Source organism: Mchenga conophoros, linkage group LG13 (genome assembly GCF_057382185.1).
Source record: "Mchenga conophoros isolate Kocher_MC1m ecotype Shallow Benthic linkage group LG13, M_conophoros_male_GT1.1, whole genome shotgun sequence".
In the NCBI taxonomy this organism is placed as follows: domain Eukaryota; kingdom Metazoa; phylum Chordata; class Actinopteri; order Cichliformes; family Cichlidae; genus Mchenga; species Mchenga conophoros.
In genome coordinates this window covers 11,927,842-11,954,438 of record NC_140538.1, presented here as the reverse complement: position 1 = coordinate 11,954,438, position 26,597 = coordinate 11,927,842, and the positions used below count along the sequence as shown (strand labels likewise).

General features: G+C 39.3%; 1 protein-coding gene across 9 annotated transcripts; it reads right to left on the bottom strand.

Annotated features, from left to right (window-relative positions):
* Positions 1-473: 473 nt before the first annotated feature.
* Positions 474-26,503, bottom strand: wapla (WAPL cohesin release factor a). 9 transcript variants are annotated; one of them, XR_014894814.1, is made up of 22 exons: positions 26,132-26,503; positions 25,101-25,514; positions 24,230-24,938; positions 22,849-23,147; positions 22,515-22,648; positions 21,286-21,381; positions 19,893-20,054; positions 19,201-19,337; positions 17,688-17,799; positions 16,718-16,948; positions 16,102-16,213; positions 15,881-15,978; positions 15,501-15,577; positions 14,856-15,031; positions 14,449-14,564; positions 14,114-14,329; positions 13,216-13,417; positions 11,697-11,785; positions 11,501-11,596; positions 10,274-10,527; positions 2,019-2,114; positions 474-1,053 (listed from the first exon to the last, which is right to left on the bottom strand). XR_014894814.1 is itself a non-coding variant. In XM_085296489.1 (22 exons), the coding sequence occupies exons 2-21, from the start codon at positions 25,486-25,488 to the stop codon at positions 2,061-2,063; spliced, it is 3,543 nt and encodes a 1,180-aa protein (XP_085152615.1). In that variant the 5' UTR covers positions 25,489-25,514; positions 26,132-26,503; the 3' UTR covers positions 474-1,053; positions 2,019-2,060. The 9 variants fall into 9 exon arrangements, 3 of the variants coding, with proteins under 3 accessions (XP_085152615.1, XP_085152612.1, XP_085152614.1); XM_085296489.1 differs by lacking the exon at positions 10,274-10,527 and adding an exon at positions 4,035-4,073; XR_014894819.1 differs by lacking the exon at positions 2,019-2,114 and having other exon boundaries at positions 10,409-10,527.
* Between the last annotated feature and the right edge of the window lie 94 nt (positions 26,504-26,597).

Below are 26,597 nucleotides of genomic sequence, written 5' to 3'. Positions count from 1 at the left end.
ATCCGTCATCATTTCTGCTACACTGGCAGGGCTAGGGGCCAGGACTCTACTCTTTGTGTTTTTGGGGGATGTTGCTAAATCCGAGTCCGATAACAGGCAACCCACCCGCAGTAGATGTGCTCGGTGTGAGGTCTCGCAGCAAGCTATCAAATACAGTGCATTTCTCGGCTTAAAAAAAAAAAACAAAAAAAAAAACGCTATGCGTCACCAGGTGTTTCATCGGATTTGACAGTATCACAGTATCAGCTTAAAGCACTTGTTGCAGGCTGCTGAGTTTGCATATTTTGCTGTGAAGTATAGCCAGACTTTTGACCGCTTTGCCTTGGGCATTTTTAATCTGTAGCTCTGCTCTAAAAGAACGTACGTACCTGGCCCTGCCTACTATCCTCGGAAATGTAAAATGACTGGCTAGAAGTGTATCACAGCTCAGGGGGAAATAAAGCACCGAAATGTGCGCTGCTTTTTGGTGTGGTTACTACCGTTTATGTCAGAACCGGTGCCCGGTACCCATCCCTAGTTTTGAGTGCAAAAAACAAGCTGCATTGCACCGTTTTGCTAGAGATGCATCAATAGTTCTACCTAGCAAGACACAGTCTTTTATGACTAATCCCAGCTTGAGAAACAGAACAGTGTTTCAGCATAGTTAATTGTTGAAAATAGAATTTTCAAAAATAACTATGAGAAAGTCATACATGGTACACGTAGATCTTTCGAACAAACTCACAGTCCTGTTGGCAGAAAAGCTAACAAGTCTGCAAACCTTTTTGGCTGATGAAAATTCCTGAGAATAAAATGCCAGGACAGAGCAAACAACAAAAGGTACATTCAGCTACTGGTTTATTTCCCAAGGGATTGCCACAGAAGATGGAACTGCATGTTTGATTTGGCAGAGACTTGATGAGGGATGCCCTTCCTGATGCAACTCTGCCATTTATCCAGGTTTGGGACCAGCACTGGAGTACAGTAGCTTGTGACTCCCTGAGGCTGGGTTTGTATTTCTTCCCAATCTTGAAATGGGAACATCATTGTGTTAACCGCTACATCGTGGTGTCACTAGGGGAGAGTAAAGAAAGAATGAAAGATATAGATATATCTATATCTATCTATCGAGAGAGAGAGATAAATAAAAATCATTATTATTTCTTATTGTGGGTAATTTCCACTTTTAACAGTTTTGTTTTTGTTGTCATCAACTCTACAATACATTTTATATTTTTCTGTTTAATCAGAATTACTTTATTGCCCTGATTTTTACAGGACAATAGTTTTATTTCCATGCAAGATACAATGCAAGGTGTACTGATGTAGCTTATGGTGAACTACATTTATATATAGTTCATAAGAATAAAGCTAGCTGTTTTTAGGAGAAAAAGAGAGAGAGCACCATGCAGGTATTCAATGGAAAATGGTGGTGGCAGGGAGTACAAAGTGTGCACTGGGTTTTTTGTTGAAGTGCTGAAATAAAGACACTGCTGGTTATAGTATCTGCCTGAGTCTCTGGTTGCAGCTTTTAAGTATTGCACTTGGCGTTTTTGGAGCTTAATGCATACATGTTTTAAAGATCTCCGCTTTACATTAGTGCAACAGGATCACAGGAGTGGGTTTTAAAAAACTGCAGCAATACCTGACCCAAATCATGATCTGCTGAAGGAAACAGAACTCTGTTCTACCTTATTATCTACTATCTACAGTGAAAATGAATGTGCTGTAGTACGTCATATGACAAATTATAAGTACAGCACTGCAGATTGGAGATTTAGGAATCTAAGATTCTGCTAATATAATGACATTTCAGATAAGACACACTGATAATTGCCAATGCCTGATTCAAATCCGAGTGCCCTGGGATCTTTTCTGCCTCTTTGCCCATCTTTCATCAGCCTTGAAAAATAAAGCCAAAAATACAGCTGTAATAATAGGGTGATGATAAAAAACAAATAGCCGGGCCGATGCCAGTTTTTCACTGTGGGAAAGTTAATTGCCAGTTGCTATTTTTGTACAAATTCCTTTCCCCTGACCTTATGATCTTGGATCTGATGCAGTTGCACAGACACTGGGCTTCAGAAAGCATTCTTGCAACTCAACCCACATGCTTTGCCTCTCCTCCGAATCTCCTAGGATTTGAAGACAAATGTGTTTGCAAAAATTTGAATCAACATAAACCAAAGTAAAAATGATGATCAATAATTAATATCTGTCTGCTTATTATATAATGTGTGCGAAAAAGAAAAAAAGGCAGAATCTCCATTGCTAATGCAAAACCCTGAAGAAACTTACAGTGATGGCCATTTCAGATGAAGAACTTCATGCCCTTTTTATATCCACACACATACACACACAAACTGCTTCTTGCCCTAACGCATTAACACAGATGGACTGCCATAAATGCACAAACAGGAACCCAGCCGACCTCACACAACACTCATCAGGCTCCACCCTGCCGGCACAGAGAGAAAGAAGGCTGAGCCCGGAGGTGGAGAATAGCAAAAGGCAGAGCCAGTGTGGGATAGTTATAATACTACTCTGCTCTGCTCCTCATCTGGCTCGCCTGTGGTCAAAGCCCATCCGTTAGAGTGCAGGTCACGCACACCCAGGAATACAGATGGGCTGGTGAGTCTTTCTGCTCTGCCACTCAATGATTTAAGGAGTGAGATTAGACAAGAGAAACAACCTGGCTATGAATGAGCAGAGAGTGATCTGTGTGCTGCGTTTGTTTGGACAAAATGCGAATGTATTTGTGTTTACACATTTGTTATGCAGCACATGTGCCGTAGTGATGGCTCTTTGTTCAGTGCTTATATTGCGAGGTGTTTGCAGGGGTGTGTGTATTCTTTCATGTGCCTGGCCTGGCTGACGGTGTGTGTACCTTCAAATGTGCGTGTGAGTAAACAAGACACCGGTGAAAGCATTCATTTAGGCTGTAGAGCACAGTTTGCTGTGGCAGCACAATAGGGCGGCACTAGTGGACAAACTGTTTGAATAAACTCTTTGTAGCGAAAGCTAAATAATCCCAGGCTTGTACAGAAATCAGTGCGTGCTGGCTCAGCTTTGTGGCCAATGCAAAATTCCTCATTCAGTTGACAGTGTGATGCTCAGGGTTGATTCTTGGTTCCCCTGCAGTTTCAAGATAATGCGCTCTGTTCAGCTTCAGTGTTTAGCCTCTGACTTAATCTGTCTTGACATATAAATTGGAGAGCACAAGAGAGAGGGAGTTGGTTTTAACAGCAGTGGCAGAAGTTAACAACTCCAACACTGTCCTTAAGTACAGCTCGGACACACTTGCACTCCAGTTCACTCCATTTCTACTTCCTACAATTTTTCCGCATTTATAGACACATGTTATATCTAACTTGACTGTAACTGTTTCTTTAACAAATGACTGACTCCTGAAATGTTTCGTAAGAATAATCCAGTAAACCAACATAAAATGTGACACAGACCTCCACAATAAAAGCACAAAACGGTTAGCCACACACTGGGGCGGACATTTGGTCCGATTGCATTAAATGTGGGCACAAAACAATTTCAGGATGTTATTAATGTTGCAGTTAGGTCCAGAATTTGATGGACAAAGAAACAGTTTTTTTGTACTTTGGTGAACCTCCACTGTGGATTTTAAATTGGCAGACATGCAGCTTTAAAATCAGGGGGGGGGGGGGGGGGGGGGGGGTCGTACCAATAAAATAAAATGAAAATAATAACTGTTTAGTAATTACAGCCATTTTTATGAACCAACCCCCAGAGGCCAAAAATTTATTGCACAATTGACTGACAAGCAGTTTCATGGCTAGGTGAGGTCTGTCCCTTGTTACCTCATGACAAATGAAGCAGACATAATATCTGAAGTTGATTCAAAGCGTTGAATTTATATATTCTTTTCATTTTAATTTCAAATATGTAGCCCGGGGACATGTCAGTGTACGTGAGGGAGCCCATCATTGGGCTGAAAAAAACAAAATAATATTGTTAGAGACAGAGACAAAAATTTTGCTTAAATCAACAGTCCAGTCCGCTCTTCAAAATAATTAATATACCTCAGGCCAGCTCTGGCCAGCTGAGCAACACCAAAGGGCCTGAAAAACAGCAGAAGAGAATTAAAGTGCATGATAGCAGAAATATTTCAAAAGTTAAGAAGGAACTTTTTTTACAGCATCTTACCAAGTCAAGAACAGTCTGGAGGAGGGAGGTGTATCATTGTCAAGGTCTACTACCAAGAGATGCCATCATGGAAATGAAAATTCAAAAAGCAAAGAAACATCATGTGAACTTCTGAATAAACAAGGCCCGCTGAGATCAGATTGGAAAACATCTACAGGAGTCTGCACAGTTTAATTAAATTAAAAATTTAATAAAAATAACCTTTGAACAGATGAAACTAAGATTAACTTGTACTAGAATGATGGAAAACTACGGAACTACGGAAACTAAGGAACTGCTTATGATCCAAAGCATGCCACCATTATCTATTAAACATGGTGAAGGCAGTATTATAAGCATATACAGCTGCTCTCTGCTCGACCTGACGTTCAGACTGAGACAAATACTCAAAAACTGACAGGACAAAACCTGCAAATGAATAATGATCCAAAACGTATAGCAAAAGCAACCCAAGAGTTTCTCAAGGCAAAGAAAGCCCAACAGAGAGTGCTTCTCAGTTATTAAATACAAAACTCTATGAAGAAAGAATTTTAAAAAACCAACAGCAACTGAACGTGGCTGTAGTAACGACTTAGAGCACCTCGAGGGAGGGAAGGAAATGCAGTTTTGACCATGAGTTTAAAAACCAGCATGATTTTAAAATATTAAACCATTGTTCAGTTTGTTGTCCAGTTCATTTTGAGCCCATGAAAGGGGGGACAGTAACAGTAACAGTAAATGCAAAAATATTTGTAAAACCCTTTAAATTAAAACTCAGTCTGCCCTTTAATCACATCTTGATTGAAGGTGCAAAACTTCAGCTTTTGTCCAAAAAATTATGGACCCAGCTGTACCAGAGAACCAGACCTGCAATATACTACCATAAAAATTCTGTTTCAGTGCAGTTTAGTTTGCAGACTAATATCTGCTGAAAAAAAACTTCAGTGCCAGTTAAGTAAATTACTCAAGACTCGAGTCATTTTTAAATATGTAGATCTTCAGTAGGAACCATTTGTCTTGGGGCTTATGCCACATTAATACTATATTGAGTTTCAAAGCTCTAAATAACATTCCCACCAGCTTCCAAGTTGTAATTACAACAGGGAAACTCAGAGTTTTCGGAAACTCCAACTTAAAACTGCGGAACTGTGTGAAAGCCTGTCACAGATGCCTCACCAAGTACCCCATTTGGGGTAATTAAAGTAAAACTCGCTACATAGTGTTATCTATTAACGTCCTGACTTTTTTCTGTGAGGTGAGCACTCAGAAGATGAATCTTTTTTTTTTTTTTTCATGAACTCATTAAATAAAAAAAATAATAAAAGAGATCTATTGCCAGTCTTATCCTTTAATTACATCTCAATGACATTACTCTTGTACTACTTCTTAAGGAAATGTTTGAAGGCAAAACTTTTGTTTTTGGATTAGAATACTTCTTCAAGTATTTCCTCTTTGCCCAAACGCCTCAGTTAATCTTCAGACAAAGGTAGGGTGAGTTAGTTTGTATCTTTGAAGAATTAAAACTGTGAAAACACGCATTAGAAATGCTGTACCGATGTATTAATAAATATATAAAACCTCTGAAAGCAGGAGTCTTTCTAAAAACATTTCTTCACCCACATAACTGTCATGAGGAGCACTTGCAGCTGCACAGACTGAGGAGACGAACGAGTCTGCACGTTCCCATCTGAGTTTCACGTGTTGGTGCACAGGTGGTACGACGATTTCTTCATGTGACAGCTTGATTTAAGTGAACAGGGGCGCTAATGGTCAGCAAAGCATCAACAGAGCCTCTTCATAAATGTTTCACCTCCCTCCGGAGCACGCATGCACGTGACTGCATCAGTGAGACCAGCGCGTTGCTCTCTCCAAAGACAGCAGAGTTCTTACAGCTCGAGGGGAAAATCCTTAGACAACACCACTGATGAGAAGATACTTGTGCGTGTGGGTGTGTGCACTTTACTTCAACCATTCAGACACTGCGATCAGAGGCTGAGTACTCACACCACCTAGTGGCATTACGGCCTTGAATCCTTTTGGTTTTGCTTTTTGTCAAGAAGTTGTAAAAACAAAACAATTCTTGCACCTGCAAGCTAATCACCTATTCACTCCCTCCACATACAACAAACTGTGAGATAAAGCATCAAATGGAGCCGCAAGGAGTAAAAAAAAAAAAAAAAAAAAAAAAAAAGCTGCATTTTGCCGAAGTAATTCCCATAATTAAAACCGCAGAAACCAGAACACAGCGGTTTCTGAAAATCTAAAGCAGCCTGTGCGCAAGGGGAGATGCTGAAAAGACAAACGAGTCAAGCCAGGAGGAAATGTGTCCAGATATGGAGAGGGATGAAAGAATGAATGCTGGGAAGGGGAAAAAAACAAACAAACAGAAAAACAAAAAACAGTTGTAGTTGCTCGCCGTAGGCTGCGCAGCCTCACTGAGAGGGTTTGGACTGACAAGTTGGAAACGTTAATCTCATGCCTCTGCATTCTCCTTTTCCCCATTTTTCTCCTCCCTCACATTCACCAACAGCGGAGGACATCCTACGAATCTTGTTAAGCTATTGGAAATGCTGCGTTTTTCCTCTTTGTTTACTCATCCACTTCCTTGCCACATCGATCATCACAGAGGGAATGCTCTCTCTGCCTCTGACCTCCCACTACTGAGAAACTGCCATGAAAGCTATAATGTACAGCAGGCGGATGAAGGCAGAGGTGCCCATTGTCTGCAATCATGTGTTTTAGAATTTTAATCTGCTCTTCTGCCTGCATCTAATCATGTATTTGCATGTTGGGCAACAAAACATAAAGACATAATTACACGTTATCTGTGCAATGTTTACTCAACATGTTTCCCTGTCTTGACAATTCCTGACGCTTCACATTTCGAGGCAGCGTTTGTTGAATCGTGGTTGACACAGCTGTCGCCTGTATGAAATCAGTGTTGTCAGATAGTATATCACTACATTCCCCTCGTTCCCCAAGCTATTTGTAAGTTTGACTCTTGGCTAGCAACTGCAACAAGAATCTTTTGTTTCCATTATGCAGCAGTCAGTCAAGCTGAGGGGCCACGTTCACAAACTGTCACCGCTGAGTGCTGTTAAGTATAGTGACCATGCTTTGGACTCTCACTCTATCCCAGCCAGTTTGTCAGGGATGAGCGAGATCCAGGGGGTTTTGCACATCCACACGCACACAGGCACAAACTGGGATACAAAGTTAAGCATTCAGCAGCTGCTACACATACATGAATACAAAAAGGAAGCTAAACACCACTTGTGTTTAGTAAAGTGTTCACCTCCCGTAGCTCTGAATACATAACATTTTTTAACTTGCTCAGAATGAAAGAAAACAATAGAAGGAAGAAACCACATAGGGAGTGTACTGAAAGTAGCAACTTTTTTTTTTCTTTTTTGAGATACAACTATTTACATGTAACCAAAGACAATGTCCTTGAAAGGGGTACAAACATTTTTTTCCTCTTCCTGCAATTTTTGTTTTTAAAACAACTCAGAAATATTGTATAAAATAAAAATATCAGCTTCAGGGGAAAAAAAGTAGTCTAAGCATCTGAAATGTCCATTAACTGGTATGTACAGGAGTATTTACATTCGGACCAGATTTTTTTTTTTTTTTCTCAAAGTGATTAACAGTAAAATGCAGTTGCAGTTCTGTTCACTGCAGCCCTACAAAGCAGATAAAACTAACGTTTTTACAGGTATGGCTGTCATTCAAATCAGTGATCGTACATGTGAGCAGTACAAGACAGAGGCTTTTCCAAGGATCAGGTCAACATCATCATCAAGGCTTAAATGACACCAATATAGAATAAATAAATGGGAGCTTAATGCATGTTATCCAATGCAAACATATCATGAGCAAAAACATGAAGCTGCTTGTGGCTGGACACAGGAAAATATTAGACTCCCCTAACCAGTGTTGGTCAAGTTACTTGAAAAAAGTAATCAGTAACGAATTACTGATTACTTCCCCAAAAAGTAATCTCATTACTTTACTGAATACTTATTTTCAAAAGTAATTAATTATTTAGTTACTTTTTAAAAACACAATTTACAACCTGAATAGGTGATAAAGCGATAGATCTTTCAGCCCAATTCTACTTTTTCTGCATAATCCATCATACAAAATGTTATCAAATGGAAAAGTCTCTTTTTAAAACTTGTTTTATCAGTTTTAATCTTTTAACTTTATGCATCAAGCAAAAATTTAATTATATGTAACATTCTCTGACTGGAAGAAATTTGTTTAATATTTAAACCTATTTTCTGCACATTCCAGCACATAAAATACATTTTTTTTTGTGTTTACACTCACTCTTTCAAATAGATGCAAGTAAAACACAGCAGAAAATAAATAAAGTCAAAGACTCAGCGGTCCTGTTGCTCTATTTTCACCTGTAAAGCAGGAGTGGCATAGGCGGAGGTTTACCCTGGTGCAGGTGTGCCGCAGTGGTCAGTGGAAGAATCCGCGAGTTTCTCTGTGAGTTTCTCATTACGTCGTAGCTACTCGGTGCTTGCTTGGAAGTTTAGGGTTTTTTTTCGCTGTAAAAAGAAGTTTTCTTCCCACGCACGATGAACGCTAATGTTTTTGTCACTTTTTATGGAATCAAACTCAAAGTAAGGTCAGTACTTCCAAGCTTTAAACGCTGCACGCTCATACTCTCTCCCACACTCAATATATGATCCATTGTTGATCTGCACACAGCTGTTGTCACGAACGTCGCACTCGCTTACGTCACTGTCATGACATTCTCGCAAAAAAAAAAAAAAAAAAAAAAAAAAAAAAAAAAAAAAAAAAAAAATCACGGTTTTAGTAACGCAGTGTTCCTACGGGAAAGTAACGGTAATCTAATTACCGTTTTTGCAATAGTAATCCCTTATTTACTCGTTACTCGAAAAAAGTAATCGGATTACAGTAACGCGTTACTGCCCATCTCTGCCCCTAACCCCATCCCACTTATGTTGATCAACATGTGCATAATATTTTAGTGATTGATGTTTAAAAACTACAATTTAAGCATAAATTTAGCCACTCAGATGTGCTGTGCCCAGCCACACAGCTGTATCACAAGGGGTGGATTATAATGAGCCGATGTTGGACACAACTGGGATCTCATTACGTAGGCTTTGCATTTTACACAAGAGGAGAACGCATTAAATTAAATACATTAAAAATAACTTCATTACAAACATAAAGGAAGCACAACAATCATAATTTTGAGTAATCCATCACGTTATACCAGTGAGTTTAAATGCATACTCTAATTATACACGGCTGAATTAAATGAACTTTAAATAATCTAAACAAACTAAAATGTGAGCAAACAGACAACGGCTGAGAAGAATTCTAACTTTTAGAAAAGCTCGTAATTTTCCGAGTGCCGTCACCAGTCAAATAACGGACATCCTATTAAAAGTCAGTATGTCACGCAGTCCTGATTTCTTTAACAGTAACTCATAATTTTGGTAGAGAAATGCCCTCAAGGCAAAAAGAAAAATCTAAAAATATAATGAGCCAAAGCCTACAAAAATCAAGCTCCCAAAAATTACTCGGCACAAAATGAAAAGCTTAGAAAATAAGCTAGAAATTCGATTTCCCTTAAACATTCAAGCCAATTGCAAATGTGTAAGTCAATGGGATTTTGCATTCAAAAATCATTCCATACAGGTTTTACGTACAGACACATCATTCAAACGTCTGTGAAAATGATTTCATGCTAATCTATGATTTCACCCTTGGCTTGGACGTGGACACGCACAGAAGAAAATGTAATGATCCATAAAATTTGATTCAGTGGTTCACACTCCAGCTAAGCAGCCAGAAATCAAGACCCGGCAGCAAACGGGAGACTCCTCCTCAGTGGCCTGCTACCGTCACACATCTCGGGACGATGTGTGAAGACGTCTGCTTCGTTTAACTTTCCGCGGATTACGGGGATGTAGCCTCGCGTCTGCCCGATTCTCACCTGAGGATGAATCTGGATCTGACTCTAAATGGGCTGTTAGCCGAGTGGAACTGAAGTTGTCTGCATGTCTGTCAGCTAGCAGGGCTTTGGTTCGGGTTGTGCTCCAGACAGGGAGTGAAACTTGTGTATATCTGTATGCGTGTGTTTACGCACATGTCAGTGTATGCCTTTTTTCCTCAGAGTTTAGAGTGATCGCAACATCTGCTGATCAGGTGAAGTCAAGAGAATGCTGCTAAGACTCCAATGGCCCCTTGTGGCTTCTAATGGGTAGTGGAGAACAAGAGTAACCTGGAAACCGTTTAATGTGCAGTCGGAGTAAGAGCTCGATAGTTTGCTGTCTGTTAACAGTGCTCCAGGTAGTCGATGACCCGTGAGATGGACTTCTGTCCTGTGGTGCCCATTGCACACTGTGTGGAGACAGAACAGGAAAAACAAAAACAAGTGTGTGAGGATACCAACAACTTTACTTGTGAGGTCTCGATGCAAACACTGATGATAACAGGATGCTTCTGTTCAAAGGGGATGTTTATGAAACAGATGGTTCCAATCTTCAGCTCTGACAGGATGTGTCACAATCAAAGCTGCTGCAAAACACACATCTGTGGCGTGGTAGTGCTAGCATCACAGGAATCCTTGAATTATTTGAAAATTATGTTTTGCAAATTTTATCATTTCGATTATGCCTCTTGGACATAAAAAAATATTGAATTGTTAATAATCTGTTGAATACATTTAGTATTATAAAGAAGTAGTACTTCATAAAAGCCAAGTGCTACTATAAGCTTTTTATTTTTTGGAAGATGAGCAACAATCAGAAAGGCTTTCATTTATTCATCTTTCAAATGTTTTGAATTCCTAAGTCATTTCATTAATAAACAGAAATAAAGGCTCAGCATTTCACTCACTTTCTAGGGGGTTCTGAAAGGAGCTGAACTGAGCTATAGAAAAACTGCAATTATTTGAAACTAAAAGGGAAAATGTGGTATTGTACAGAATTACTGGGCCTCAAGAATGTTTATTTCATCCAAGCCACTTCACTGCACAAAAATGTGCTTTTGCTCAATGGGTCCAATTAAACGGCTTTTTGTATCTTCAGTTTAATTTGCCTGAAGCCAAGGATTGCATCAACACTCAGAGGCGTTAGGAGGAGGGGAAAAAAAAAGGACGAAGACCTTCAGTGTCAGTATTTTCACTACACTGTCACTAAAATATAAGTATTTTTTGTTTGTTTGTTTTTTAAGAAAAACACTTTGATTTGTTGAGCCTGTATAATTCATCATGTATTTGCATAACTGTAGATCATTTTAAACTTCGTCAATCTCAACATGCATCATCACGTAACACTGATAACAGAGGGCTGATCTGAATAGTCACACTCACAGTGAGGTTCATGAAGCTCAAGAACTTCTTCAGCATTTCTGTCATGATGGAGAAATCTCCTTTAGGTAGATTTTCTCTCACAGTAGTCACATTAATCTGAGGATGGCAAAAAAAGGAAGTGAGCAACAACACATATTATAGATTTTTTTTAAAGATCTGGACAAAACAAAATGTATAAATCTGCACCGGTTCTTACCTGGCTGCCCTGACAGAGGCAGCCCAGCAGCAGGGCTGTGTATGAAGCAACAATGCTGTCCTCCATATGCTTGCCTGCGTGCTGCAGAGCTGCAGTAACCACAAAGGAGAAAGACAAGGTTTCCCAATATATATTTAGCTGTAATTCACTGATCAGCTCACCCAACACTTCTACACAGCATTAAAAACAATGAGTCCATGATGTTCACAAGAGTAACATTAACTCCTGTTTTACAGTGCTCATGGAGGTCACATTCAAAGGACTAGCAAGTACTAAAGAACAAAGGTTTGTATTTCGCAACCTAAACTTCAATGGAGCTGCAAAAACTAATCAACTGTAACAATAGCTGGACACAGGTTTCATTATTCATTAGCAAAGCCTGTTATGATGCAAAGCATGCGCTGTGGCAGAAACTAACGACGCAGCTGAGAAAAGCATCAAGGCTAAAGCTAAACAGATTAAAGTGTAGAAGTCAATTTGCCAAAAATCATGGCAGCACTCTACATCAAAGCCTGAGAAGAACATTGAAGGCAAAACAACAAGAGCTGTTGATCTTGCATGACAAACTGACACAACATCACTCAATGACCAGAGAAAGTATGGTGGAGACTTGTAACAATCCCCCCCCCCAGATATACTTATGGGGTTCCCATGTTATTTTCAATAAAAATCATTGTTTTGTTTTTTTAAATGGCATAAATAAATAAAAACTAAGAGCAAGCAATTTGAAAATTATGTGTTATATTCAGGCTTTTATAAACAAGCTTAACTTGTGAAGACAGCACTTTGATTTTTCTTTAACAATTTTCCTTTCTTTGGGAAAAAAAAAAAAAAGTGATGCAGCGAGATAAAATCCTACCAAAGACACAGACAGAGAATAATCAATGACATATTTTTAAAATATTGGGTGGATGTGCACGGGTGCGACCTGGCCATCCTAACCCATAGTAATTTAAAGATCAGGAATCTACGAGTTCAAAAAAAAGAAAAAGTTTTCTCCATGTCGATCTAGAAGTTTTAAAACTTTGGGAAACATTAAAAAGAAAAACTGGAAATGTCATCTCAAAGGAAACTGCCCTTCCTTTGTCTGCACAATTTCTTACACAGCTTATACACAAAACTCAGAATTTTAAGATGAATGGATTAATAAATGAAATTATTCCCATTATGGATAAATGTTGTGAATCTACCCCCTCCTCACCCCCAATCATTTGGTGTGTAAAATTCAGCGAGAATGTCATTTGAAAAGCCAGAACTGAGCAATGTTGGATAAATTAGTTTTAAAAACAAGTTTTTGTTATTGAAGACAAGTGTGGTCTCCCTTAATAGCCTTATTAGAGATTCGGTTAATGAATTCTTAATAGGGATATTTTTCAAAGCTTTATAGTTACTGGTATCTTCATCCTTATTGCAGATATTATTAACTCATGCTTAAATTGAGTCAGCATTTATTTGGATTGTAATTTTACTCAAAGCTACAAACAGCTCCTCATATATGCACAAACCCCAAAATATCTACCTTTATTTAAGTCCAACTCTTCATCCTCCTCTTCTTTCTTCTCGGGTTGGCTGTCATTTGTTTCGGATGCCACCCACTGGATCTCTCCTGATGTCTCTTGCCACTCTCCGCTTTGGTCTAGTGCCGGTTTGGGGGCCTCACTGATGAGGTCGTCAGTCTTTGCCTCAGCCAGGATGGCAGCACGCTCCCTCTCAAGGAAGAGCTGGGATTCCAGGGGAAATAAACAGATGTGAACTCCAAACACAAGCCAAAAAACAGGAGCCAAGTAACACAGCAAATTTTTCATAATTCAAAGGGAATAAAAGAGTGGCAGTTTAGCTTGACAGCAAAGGTATTTCATCTTGGCAAAGTTAGGAAGCAAATAGGCATGCCAAATACTGTGAAACTAGCCTGTAATACTTGGGCATGAAAAGTAATTTTGAGGTTAATTGCCATTTTTTTCTTTAAAAGTTTCCAGACTTTTTGAAAATCTGCAAGAACTCTGGCTGCAGTGACATTGATTAAAAAAGAAAAACCTAAATAAAAACCTAATTTTGAAATGTTAATCCACAAACAAGCAAGCATTTACTTACACTTGCTTATTACTTAATACTGTGAGCAAACAGAGGTGTGCATTTAAAGCAGTGAAGAGATGTTTAACACTCCCGAGAAAGATGTGTTACCAGGTAAATGAGTGGTTCACGAGTTCTATGATACAGACAAAAGAAATTGCAACACAACACCCAATCACTTTGTTTCTGCTTAAATTAAGAATAGGAAAGATGTATTCAGCTCTTTAAACTGTATTAAACTATTGTTTTGTGGGGGTTTGGTTTGTTTTTTTAAACAAAAAGACAAAAGAGAGCCACATCCAGTGACTGCTAAAATATTGATGTATGAGTTCTGGCACAGTTCCTACCTTCACCAGGGCAGCCAAAGCACCGCAGGACTTGGGCTTGTCAGCCGTATCTGCCTGAGTCTCAGCTGACTCTGCCAATGTGTCAGATTGCGTTGGGTCAGCAGGCTGCATGAGGCTGTCTTCCAGACAGGTGTCGTCGACATTGTACTCCATGTCCACCAGACAGTGGCGGTTTCTGGAGCTGTACTCCACAAGGTTAATTAGTAGACCCAGACCCTGGTATACACCACAGAATACACAAATGAGACATTCACATACATACATAAACTTACCAAACAGCGTGTCAGCAACTGTGCCGTTGCGAAGATGTTTTCTGTTGTTGAAGAGAACCTTACCAGCACACGCACGTCAAATCGCTGCTCCTGGGGGATGTAGCGTGGGACTTGAAGGACACAATTTAGAGCAGTCACTATTAGCTGATCCTGTTCACCCGTCTTAGTGCTTCCCCACTCTGTAGGCAAAAATAACCTTATTATTAACCTCTGCTCACACATGTCAACATGATTCCCTGCTAAGCACCTGAATATTATAGCTCACGGTACAGACTATAATCATACAAGATACAACTGAATTCTAGCTGACCACATTAACACGAATATATTCATTTTGTACAGAAGTACACAATGAGCCATTTCATCTTTGTATATTTATAGAACTACAATCCAAACAAAAAAACTACAGTAAATTGAGTTTTTGCAGTTTTCCATAAATAGTATAAGAAAAGAAAAAGGAATGAGAATACCATTGTCATGGGTAAGGTTGAGCAGCACTCCAATAACAGCCCTCATACAGTCCTCCACCGCCTTTCCCACATTTGTGAAGCTGCAGTGAGGCAGTGCAGCAGCCGATGAAGACAGAGAGGTGTTGTTTAATGCCCTGCTGTACCGCTGGATCATATCCTCACAGTATCGCAAAGCTCTGATAAAAGTAAGAAAAAGATATTGTTGACAGAAAGTAAAAAGTGACATAACAGAAATAAAGAAAAATATTAAAGTGCAGAGTGGAAAGATAATCCTAAATGCAGAAAGTGCAACGAGCTTGAGCACAATTGATCTTCGATATACTGTGTTCATGAATGCAAACTAAGAAGAATCCATGGTTAAAACTAAGATGTAACTTTTGCTATCAATTTTAGAAACCACAGACCTGGTTATCGGTGTGGTTACCTTTATCCAAATCTATTATCCTAGGATTATTTTTATTTGCCCTAATGTTGTTTTTGATGGGCATGAGAAGCTTTAGAATTGCCCCGAGGTGATGATGAGTAAAATGATCTTACAAAAAGTAAAAGAGACAAAGTGAAAAGGACCTGTTGTCACGATAGCCACTGTGTCCCAGTATGTCTGTAGACAGTCAATAATAGCTGTAAGCAGTAGCTGGTGCTCACCTGGCAGAGGAGACAATAAGCTGAGAGTCTTTGTAGGCAATCAAGTAACTCTGATTTTCAGGGTTCTGCACTGTAACCTGTTGACAGGAGATGAAAGAGAAATGAAATCAATAGAGGGGAAAAGTACACCAAGAACCTTGAAAACAAGACAAGAAACACAAAATTAAGGGAGACCCTTTATGTTTAGCTCGGAAAGCTGAATGGCATTTTAAGATATAGCTGATAAAGACACATTCAGTGCTTTAAGCAGAGGCACTTAATCGGGTAACAAAGGTCACCAGCCAATTCACAGCTTAGTACTCAATTACTGTTGTCCTTGAGGCTCACTCTAGTGTGACTTTGGTGCAAGAGAGAATCCAACTTGACAGAACTGTACTTACACTTTCAAGCACTCTCAGACACCTCTCAGCCCCCCATAAAGATGCTACAAGGTTCTCCTTGTCATCCTCTTGGCTCAGGTTGTCAACACACTCTTTCACTGTGGCAATGCAACACACACGACATGTGGCAATTACAAACCGTGACAAACAAAATCGTTGCATAGGTATACACATATGCACTGTACAGCATGGCTTTGAGCACATTAGTATCCAACACCCACCTTTGTCAACAATATGGTCCAGGCCTCCCAGTAGCCGGAGCTCCTCTTTGAACCAATCACCAGCTCTCTTGGAGGTTAACGACAGAAGTGTCTCCATGGCAAGGTGCCCTGTCTGCAGGGATAGAGGACAGAAGCATGTTTAAAAAAAACATCACTGGAATTTTATGCATGCTTGTATTACAAACCCACTATTGTAAAAGTCGTCTACACTAAAACACACATTTTCCCCCCTAATTAAGCTTGATAAGAAGAAATATAAACCAGTTCACCAAGAAAACATTACTAGGTAGTAAAGCATATGTAATATTAATGCTGTCATTTTATCAAATCAGCAACTTTTCTGACTGAAATATTGTCGATCAGTTGTGACAGGTCAAAACTGACAGCTGAGCTGCAGTAAGATTAGTGTATTTGCATGCAGAAGGGGGTGCATACAAAGAGGTCAGACTGACAGATTATATTTTTATGAAAAACCTTTCCATTAAAGTAGTTTAAAAATGTACATAGTGTTGCTTATTCAATAAATATATGAACAAGAGACTGTGGTTACTGATTAAATCCAAGATTCACCAGTTATGTGATGATGTTATGATCTCTTTATTGATGGACAACCTACCGTGATGTTTTCTAAGTCAAGGTGCTTGTTGTGCACAGTCTCGCACAATTTCCTGATCTTCTCTTTGACCTTTGCCATCTCCTTTGCTGTGAGCTGATCCTGGTGACCCGAGTAGTCCTGGTCTAGTTCCAGCAGCTTGATCATTAGCTCCAGACATGCCCTGTCCAGATCCATGTTAAGACGATCCCGGCTCAAAATGTACATCAGTGCAGCCGTGCACAGAGCGAGGTTCTGATAAAATGACAGATCAGGTTTTACAAAGGGGTGCAGGCAGTGTAGATCATATGGAGAAAGCTCTGGATCAGTAAGAAAAAGCTTATTGTGTGTCACTTTCACTACATAGTTCTCAAAATTACAAAATTTATACTTAGATATATATAAAAACAACATGAGTTGATTCAAAGTGCTATTCAGTCAAGGATTACAACCAGAATACAAAGAATATGTTAAAAACAGCACCAAGAGAAAAACAGAAAATACACACAAAAGAAATAAATAAAATAAAGATTAAGACAAACTGACATCAAAAAAGGTCCATCCGGTCACAAATACTGCCATATCATAAAAACATAATACCCACCACAAGCTCTTCGCTTATTTAAAGGAAAGACTAATATATTTTAAGACACTACATTAACAACAGAAAACCTACTTGTTGAGCAAAAAATAAAATCACAAACCTATTTATACGTGTGCATATCTAACCCTGGGATGTCATTTGAATAACTACTGAGGTCTCCTTGCACTCTTCTTGCATTTTGATAATTTAATACCGAAGAAACAGGGCTCGTGATTCAACACTTCATCTTAGATGGAAAAGTAATGGTTCATGTCACAAAATAAATTGTGAAAGCACAAGTTATTCAAACATTGTATTACCATCTGTCAAAACTTCAAGGGAGATGATAGAAAGAGATTGTGGCAGGAGGTGACAAAAAAATAATTAATTAAAAACAAAACTTTGACTGACCGGGTGTTGTGGAGCATCGTTGAGCATTTTGAAGACCTGTGCGACTTTCCCTCTTGCCCTCAGGTGCATCCTGAAACTGGGCATGGCACACCGTGTGGCCAGGCTGATTATACTGGAGAAATGAGGGAGGAAAGTGGAGAATAGAGGGAATGTTAAAGATAGATTTATGACAATGAAATCAGCCTACTTTTAAATTAAAATGTCACAAATGGCAAACTAAAGAAATATAGGGAAAGATTTAAAGACTAAGGCTTCAATGTTGCCCATGCTATGCATCAATCCAATGTTCTAATGGTATAAAACAACAACAGCCTGACTTTGGCTTTCTGCTGATGCACAGCATGGATCCAATGCAAGCATTAAATTATTAAGCTGTTTTTCTCAGTGTGAGAAAGAGACTGGGAATGATTCTTTTATGTGTAAGGAAATGTCAGTGTTGACTTAAACATCACCTTTCTAATTCTGTAACTTCATATATCACAAATAAAAAAAAAAATGTCCAATTTATTCAATAGGTAGCAATAAGTAAAAACAAATAAATACAAAAAAAAGACTATAGGACGAAAAAAAAATACAATGTAAAACTAATTTAGTTTATTATTATAGTTAATTATAATTTTATTATCATCATCATCATCATCTCAACTCATTATGACAGTTATTTGAAGCTCTTCAGTCATTACTTGACCAGTTTGATGTACAACATTGTAAACATACAGTGAAAACTTGTTGGTGTCCCAGGTGTGAGACACCTTCAGAAGTGCTAATGTTTTACATATATTAGCCCAGACATAATGTAAATATCGGATTGGGTGTGGTGTATGGCCACACATTAACTACCTGTACTGCATTTCTAGTTTAAATTATGAATAAAATCACTTAAATCCTATGAAAACATTGGATAAGAAGTGTGATTTACATCATAGTTTCAATGTTTTAACTAAATGTGATTTTGTTATCACATTTAGTTAATCAGTGACACATGATCAATAATTATTTTTTCATGGTTTCAATGAGAGAGCAATGCTGTGAAAATGAACGCAGAACAATATTAGTTTAATCTTGGATATTTTTTTTTTTATTATTCATAAACGCTGCAAGTGAAAAATCACAATTGGAAGTAAAATGTGATTAACAGGCTGAGGCACAACGGTGGAAGGGAGGCGAGCAAATGCAAAGGGACATAAATGATTGAGAACTTTAGCTACACATGAAGTCTCTGGGCTGGAGTGCAATTCAATTAAAATTGATCATCTGTGCTTGTTTTTAAAGTATTAACTCTGCGTTTTCTACCTCCTACTACTTTGTTGCAAGAATAATAACTTACTTTATGAATTTTGGTTTTAGGTACTTTTATGAAATATTAACTGGCATATGCTTGTACCAGTCACTGAACTTTGTAAACTAAGTAACATTTAGCAAGTCACAACAAAGAAATTAAAATCAGACCAAATATAGAAATGTTCCTCTACAACACAACAAAGAAAAATTCCCAGCTGGTTATTAAACTTACCTAAGGCATCTTGTGTTGAGCGGCTGACTACTCTTGAGCCCCGTCTCCAGGTACTCAAAATCATCTGTGAACTCTTGATTCTCTCCAAACTCCACCACATCGTTGAAGTGTTTCACATGCTGCACCACAGTATACAGCTGGTAGTAAGGGAAATGGGGTTAATTGTAGCTAATTGAGAAGCACTGCATCTGTCCAGACCCTCAAATTGCTCACACACACACACACAGCAAATTGCTCACATTTCTAAATTCCTCTATTGGTTTCACAGCCAGCAAAAGCTTCAGGTCAGTATGATCAGCAGTTGACACTGTATGTATATCTATATCAGCAGTCACACTGTGAGGGGGCTCAGCACGACACAGGATGGAGGACCTGGGTTTATAACAGAATCAGTGTGTGGTGACAGCTTAGTGTAGCTGAAGCCATTTAACCTCAGGGGATCTGTGGCTAACAGCCTGATCTGGGGCCAGAAGGCCCATCTGTAAATGACACAGGCTGTATGGGAGTAGCACTGGCACACATCAAATGAATGCCAACCCTTCACTGGCTGAGTGTTTAAAAAGGAAGGGGGGAAAAGGGGGGGCTAGGGGTAATTCATACTGGCAAGCAAACAAAATGTGAAGTAAAAACTGATCAGAAAGATTTATCTAACAACTGCTGTTACTCAGCAAATCTGTGTAACCTGGACTCACCTCCTTGTCTTCTTTTCTGCATTTGAGTGCTGTGACAATATCCTGGTTGAGTCGTGTGGGGATGGTCTCTGACTTAATGACTTTGGGTGGCGGTGGAGGAGCTTTGAACAAGCCGTCATCTTTATGGGAGTTGCTGTCCTTGCTGCTGCTCGATAAAATAGCCTAAGGACAAAAAAGAAGCTGAGAAACGGGGCTCATACCAAAGCAACAAAATCTGTTTAATGACATGTCCACAAGATTTACCACAGCTGAACAGTCTGTTAACCACACAAGTCTTTAATAAGTGCTGTTAACAGATGTCAGACGAGGTAGTGCAAAGTTAACAATAACTTTTAAATCCCAGTCGCCAGAGTCTGATTAGCTAGTCTCTAAACAAACATTATTTCCATTGGGGTAATTCAATACAAAACATACAAGCAAACTTCACTTGCCTGGAAAAGTAATTTCACTTGAACAGCAATACTAATTAGAGCAATTAATACAGAAATTGTTGACTACTAAGAGACCAGTAAACAGTATCCTAATATGTGGACATTAAGAACACAAACACAAATAAATGGCGCTAGTTAATAGCATTTTCTTTACATAATAACCCAGTAATAGTGTTTACCCTCTCTGTGCAAAATGAATGTATACACCCTAATGAGAACTTTAAACATACAAATACACTCTTTACTCACAATGACAGATTTACATTTTTGTTCCAGTTCCTGACAAGTAAACCAAGCAGTAACCTTGCTGAAAAATTAAGACGAGGGAAAAAAAACTGTGGCTTCTCTTATAGCAATTTGAGTTTGGCTCCAAAATTAATCAATGTGTGATTGACTTGTGGTATTTTAAAATGCCTAGCTTCAGCCATGAAAAGAACACCTGGCACAAAGAACAGATTTAGTCTACATAGCCAACTTCCTCCCCCATAATATCTGATTTTTTAATAGCTCACATTGACATTTTATTATAGCTTAAAACTGAAAGGCGTGCTAACATTAGCTACAGTGGATTTTGTGCAATACTTTACCTTCAGTACTCAACTGGACTAGACTGAACTTTTGAAGCATTTTTAATGTACTTATCTGATGAGTAATATGGCTTGCCAGGTGGCACAGCCCATCCGAAAAGTTTGATATTCAGTTTCAGTGATTGAAATTCAAGTATTATAATTCTGTTAATAAGCAGATACCCGTGTTTGTGCTTTGCTAGGATCAGCTGATGATTTAGCACCCCACCAACTGGCCTAAATATGGTCTCTACATCAACAAAGTCAACATACCAGCAGCTAAAACACAAATATTATGGCTTCAAAATGCAGGTTTAAGAAGCTAATAGATGATGCCACATTCTGTCCATCTTTTACTAACAGTCTACAGTCTACAGGCAAAATACAGTATCTTACCGGAGCAGTCTGAGATCGAGAGACTGGAGGCACAGGCATTTCTTCAGGTTCGGGCTGGTTCCAGTGGCGAGCATTGTACACAGCTTTAGCAGGAGACTGAAACACAGCAAGAACTTAAAAATTTGTCAGTTAACTAAACGGATACACATATTTAGTGATTACTAACAGCTGGCATAAGAAAATACTGATGGTGCTTTCAGATTGGTGCATTTCAGTGATGACAGTTTAAAAAAAATAAATTAAAAAAATTACAACAACAACAACCTATATGCCAATATTTTATTCTCTAAAGAATACCACGTTCCAGCTGTAAATGAGCAGAACTGAACCCATAAACACTGCATGCTGAATTCATGTTGATAGACTAAGACAACAGCAGCCTCAGTGTAGAACACAACAGTCCCCAAGCAGCACAAAACATTTCCTGAAAATGACAGATTGTGAAACTCAATTATATCGTACAAAGACAATGTAGGAAGTAGAAAGAATAACTACACAGAATTAGTAAGACAGACTACAAATAACCCAAAGCCACTTCAAAACATGATCTAGATAAAGAGAGAAAATGTGGGCATTACACAAAACAGCACAGCATTACAAATCAAAGCAGAGTTATGAGAAAATATGTGCCTGATGAAGAGGTAATATCCAAATCCCCTTCAAAGTGGAAACCCATGCATGCTACTGAACGCACATTTATGGGATTCAAATGAGACTGCTGTCAAAAGTTATTCCCTGGGCATCACAGTTCAATGCCTTAAGTCTCTGACTGTAGTTCTAACCTGCATCACTGCTGAATCACAGAATTGGATCACATAAAATGACAACCATATAAATTTAGTTTTCAGTCGAGCCTCTTACACTTGCTCTATTTTTCTCTGATGCTCTCCTCACTCTCGTTATCTCAGGCTATTTTCAGACAAGCTGGGCATTCTGTTATGTAAATGTCATCTAAACATCAATAAGCCAAGACGTGTCAGACCTGCTTTAAACCCTGGTCAGGAGTAAGGTCATCAAAAGTGCTAGATGACTTGTACTGAGACACTTAGATTGATCAGACTGCAGTTAAAAGGTTTGTGCCTATCCCTTGTCTATGCAGTTGTTTAAAAAAAAAAAAAAAGTCTCATGGGCAAATATTCAAAGACACTGGATGGCACAGGACAAAGAAAACATTTGGTTGAAAAGCGAGCCAAGAAACACACGGCCAATTTTAAAACATGCTTAAATACCTTTTTGGGTCCACTGAAAATCTTTTTCAGTCCACTGCCGACGTCCTTGGATTTGTCACTTGGCTTCCCTGAGCGTGCTTTCTGGCCCTCGGTACCACCAGGACTTGAGTCATCGGAAAAGTCAAAGGCATCTGCTGGATAAACCAGATTGTTGATGATTAAAGGGAAAAAAAAAAAAAGCATGAGTTTGTAAATGGATGGAATATTAACCAAAGTGGGTCATCCAAGCACTTCTAATTTAAAGAGAGGTTTGAAGTTTATGTCGTTACATTGGATCATGCAATAAAATGACAATTACACCAACACCAGATCTGTTTTTAAGGACTGCTTTTACCTGTATTACTGCTAGCATGACTGTCTTGAGAGTCACTGGTATGAGGGCTATCCACGCTGGAGCTCAAAGCAGCTAAGGCTGCGGCTGCCTTCCTGGCCTTCTTTTCTTTGGCTTGGGAGCTCTCATCATCACTGTCACTCTCACTCAGGTCATCAAAGCCAAAGTACTTGATCTTGTAGCTACTCTTGCCAGCTTCTGAACCCTCCTCCCCCTCCTGGTCCTCTTTGTCCTCAAAGCCAAAGAACTCTAGCTTGGTCTCGGTCTTGGTCTTCTTGGTCTTTGTCTGTGTGGGTCTGAACCTACAAACAAGAAGAATATTTTTTTTTTTAGATTATTTTGTTTTGAAGTATTGTGCCTTATGGGATTTTTCAAAGGAGATAGAAACTGAAGCAGGACAAAGAAAAAACTCTTTTGTAGAAACAAAGAAAAGAAAATGGGATTTCAAAGTGGGTGCCTAAAATTACTTACCTGAGTGAATAGAAAGCTTTTTTGTCAATAAATGTTACTGTTTAGAGACATCTAAAAAACTGTAGACTTTACAATATAGAACAAACACTAATGCACGTTTCTCCAAATAGTTGATGTCAATAGTTTAGTTTAAAAATAATTCTTATCAAGTTAATTCCGTATAAATGGCTGACATGAGATGAGATCACACACACAATGACACAGACAGAGCACACATTTTTGCCACCATCTGCCATTTTGACTTGTTAGAGGGGATTTAACATTAATCTAACAAACTAAAGGTTCACTCCCTGCTGCCTCTCTTGCCACTGGTGATTCAATCTGACCTGCCTCTCAAAAGCAATGAAATGAAAGCGCAAGAACATATCAAACTTCAAAGTATGACCCGAAACTTTGAATTTTAAAGCCAGGGACACATCAAGGTAAAGCACATTCTTTCAGAGCAAAAGTCTGGCCAATACTGTATAACAATACGATACATGAAAGCATAATCTAAGTGCCAATGAAATCTTTATTAAACCTGAACTTCAGTAGCGTCTGCACTTTGTTCCTCAGAATATGAATGAATAACATTTTTATAAGACCCAGTACTAGTGAGAGATGAAGCAAAGTGTGTATGAGCACACAATGAAGTAAGATATAAGGTAGTATGTATTATTATATTTAAATTACTAACCTACCACATGATGGCTGCCTTATGGTATCGTGTATACACGGTAATAAATATTTAACCTGAAAATATTTACTACAAAAACAAAATCTTGAATGACACAAGAAAATATACTCAAGTCACCCATCCATGTAATTAGCAATGGTGGATAGGCTACAATTGTTTAAATAAGAATTCAGAACATAGTATTTTGAGAATTCTCCCTGCAATGTGGCTTTTAAGACACAGAACTATCACCCTTACCTAGTAGGTTTGGGTGGTGGTGTATCTGATTTCTTCTTCATCTGCCCTGCTTCTCCAAGGTCAGCTGGGGGAGCGAGGCTGACCAGTTCGTCAATGCTCCGCTCCATTGAGTCCTGGATGGTGACATTGCACACTGACAGGCAGGAAGGGTGGAGAACCGTGTAGTCCCGTACCCTCCCACCACCCCTTCCCACAGGCTTGGCTGCTGTTTTAGCACTGGCAGCAGTACTACTTGCACCAGCAGAAAGGGCACTGTTGGGCTTATCTTGGGCACTTGCACCATCAGTGGACTTGTTGCTGTTACTTTCTGCAAGTTCAGACGATGATTTGTCAGGACGGCCTGGCCGCTGGTATTTTTTGCAATTTGAGGCCCTCAGGGTAAATGGGGAAGGGGGAATATTGTCCACTGGCTCTGGTGGGGCCTCCGCTGAAGGCTCCACCTCTGCACCTTTCATTTCATCTGACAGCAAGCCATCACAAGAAGATGAGGATTGGAAGTCCCTGCTACCACCTGGCACATCAGTGAACAGTTTAACAGATGTGTCTATATTAGGAGAGGAGGAGGTGGACCTCTGGGAGAAGTTCTGATCATCAGAGAGGACTGTGCTTGACAAAGAGGTCCCCCATGCAGGTTTCTGGCTGCTCTGTGATTCACTTTTGTACCACGGCTGGTTATTTTTACCTACTTTCTCCTCTGTTTTTTGTTTGCCTTTGAACAAAAGAGAAGATAAATGCAGGTTTGTTTAAACAAAAGACAGGAACTACTATGCTTCTATAATAGTTAGAAATCACTGTAAAACTTAAATAAGCAGGTTAAAATAAATTTGGATAAGGAGTTTAAAAAAGTGCATGGAAAAAAATGAAAACTTACTCGTGAATGTGGCTGTTGAACATGCAGAGGACTGTGCATAAGTCACAACAGCGGCTGTCCCAGTGCTTTGCACTGTGGTGGTCTTCATCACCTCCCCTTCAGCAACTTTTGCCTGCGACACGTTGTGGGAGGTTACAGTCTTGGACTCTTCATCACTGTCAAAGCCAAACGGGTCTTCCTCACTATCACTGTCCTCAAGCCTGGGCCTTTTGGGGACCTCAGAAACGTCAGGTTTTAACAAAGGCCGTTTGGCTCCGAGCTGAGCCTTGTAGGTGGTCTCCCCCCATTTGGTGGTCAGAGTGGGCTTTTTATTGGAAAAGACCTCCTCAAATTTCGAGTTAGCCTCCCCACCTTTGCGGTTGTACGTTTTGCCGAATCTGGATGTCATGTTGGCTGCTCTATGTTACATATTCCCTGTGAACAGCACCAGAGACAATAAAACATTTACTATACCAATAGATCATCAAGAACATTATAATCTGCGCACTTAAATTGATACGAATGACTTAGCAAAGGAGTGTTTTAAAAAAACATAAAACAAAAACAGGCTGTAATCGCCATGAGTGGTTTGGGGAATGTTATTTATATTAATCCGGCTAAGTTATGTTTCAGCTGTTGGCTGGTAGCGCACAAAGTTAGCATAGCTAGCTCAAGCGGTATAGCTTTCCAAACCATCATCGGTAAATGTGAGCAACACGACAGAAAGCGTGAACGATTTAGAGCAACTTTAATACAATTTGAAACTCTTTACCTATCAGCACATACTTACAGGACAGCTAAGTACTGTGTTAACTCTAGCTCAGTCAGCCCTTGTTTGTAAAGTTAACTACTATAAAGTTAGCCACTAGCCATTAGCTTAACATGGCTAACTATGCTAACGTAAGTCTGTTTACATTTCTCACCTGGCTGCCTCAAATTTCAGAAACCTTGCGTTTGAAACAAGTTTTAGTCTTTTGACGTAATGGTCTGAATGGAAATACTATGGTGCAGAAATCGTCCGTAATTACAAATGAGTAATAATGCAGTGTTACCTTTTAACTCCAGCGAAAGGCTAACCCGTCCGCTTGTTTTTTAGCCAGCCGGCTAGGCCTGATTTCCCACTCGCACACAAATCAAGCGGGTAAAGTCCGCTCAGCAGAGTACAAACACCATTACAAAGACATCTCTATTCCGAATATGTCCACGCAGCGATGCTTATCAACACAGAAATGCGTACTTAACGCATCGGTGCCTGTAACAGTCTATATATGGTAGATAATCCGGACTTTTTGCATTTTGTAGTGCTACGGACGGCCATTAAAATATCCCCTCCCTCCTCGATGCTTGGCAAGACCCTCATGTAAAGGGCTGGTCGAAGGCAATCGACCAACCAGCAACAGGAAAGGTTTCCTGTGCGTTGAGACTTTGTGAGCAAACGCGACTTCGATTGGTTTAAAAATTAAACCAAAACAAACAATAGGGGGCGCAAGAGGACCACATTAGTTGGGTTGAACTTGA

Excerpts from the sequence above, each read along its gene's own strand:
- wapla (XM_085296489.1), bottom strand. The coding sequence starts at position 25,488 with ATGACATCCAGATTCGGCAAAACGTACAACCGCAAAGGTGGGGAGGCT. Across the intron at positions 21,382-22,514 it reads TTTTCAGTGGACCCAAAAAG|TCTCCTGCTAAAGCTGTGTA; the intron begins GTATTTAAGCAT and ends GCTGTGTTTCAG. Across the intron at positions 19,338-19,892 it reads GCAGAAAAGAAGACAAGGAG|CTGTATACTGTGGTGCAGCA; the intron begins GTGAGTCCAGGT and ends CCTTACTACCAG.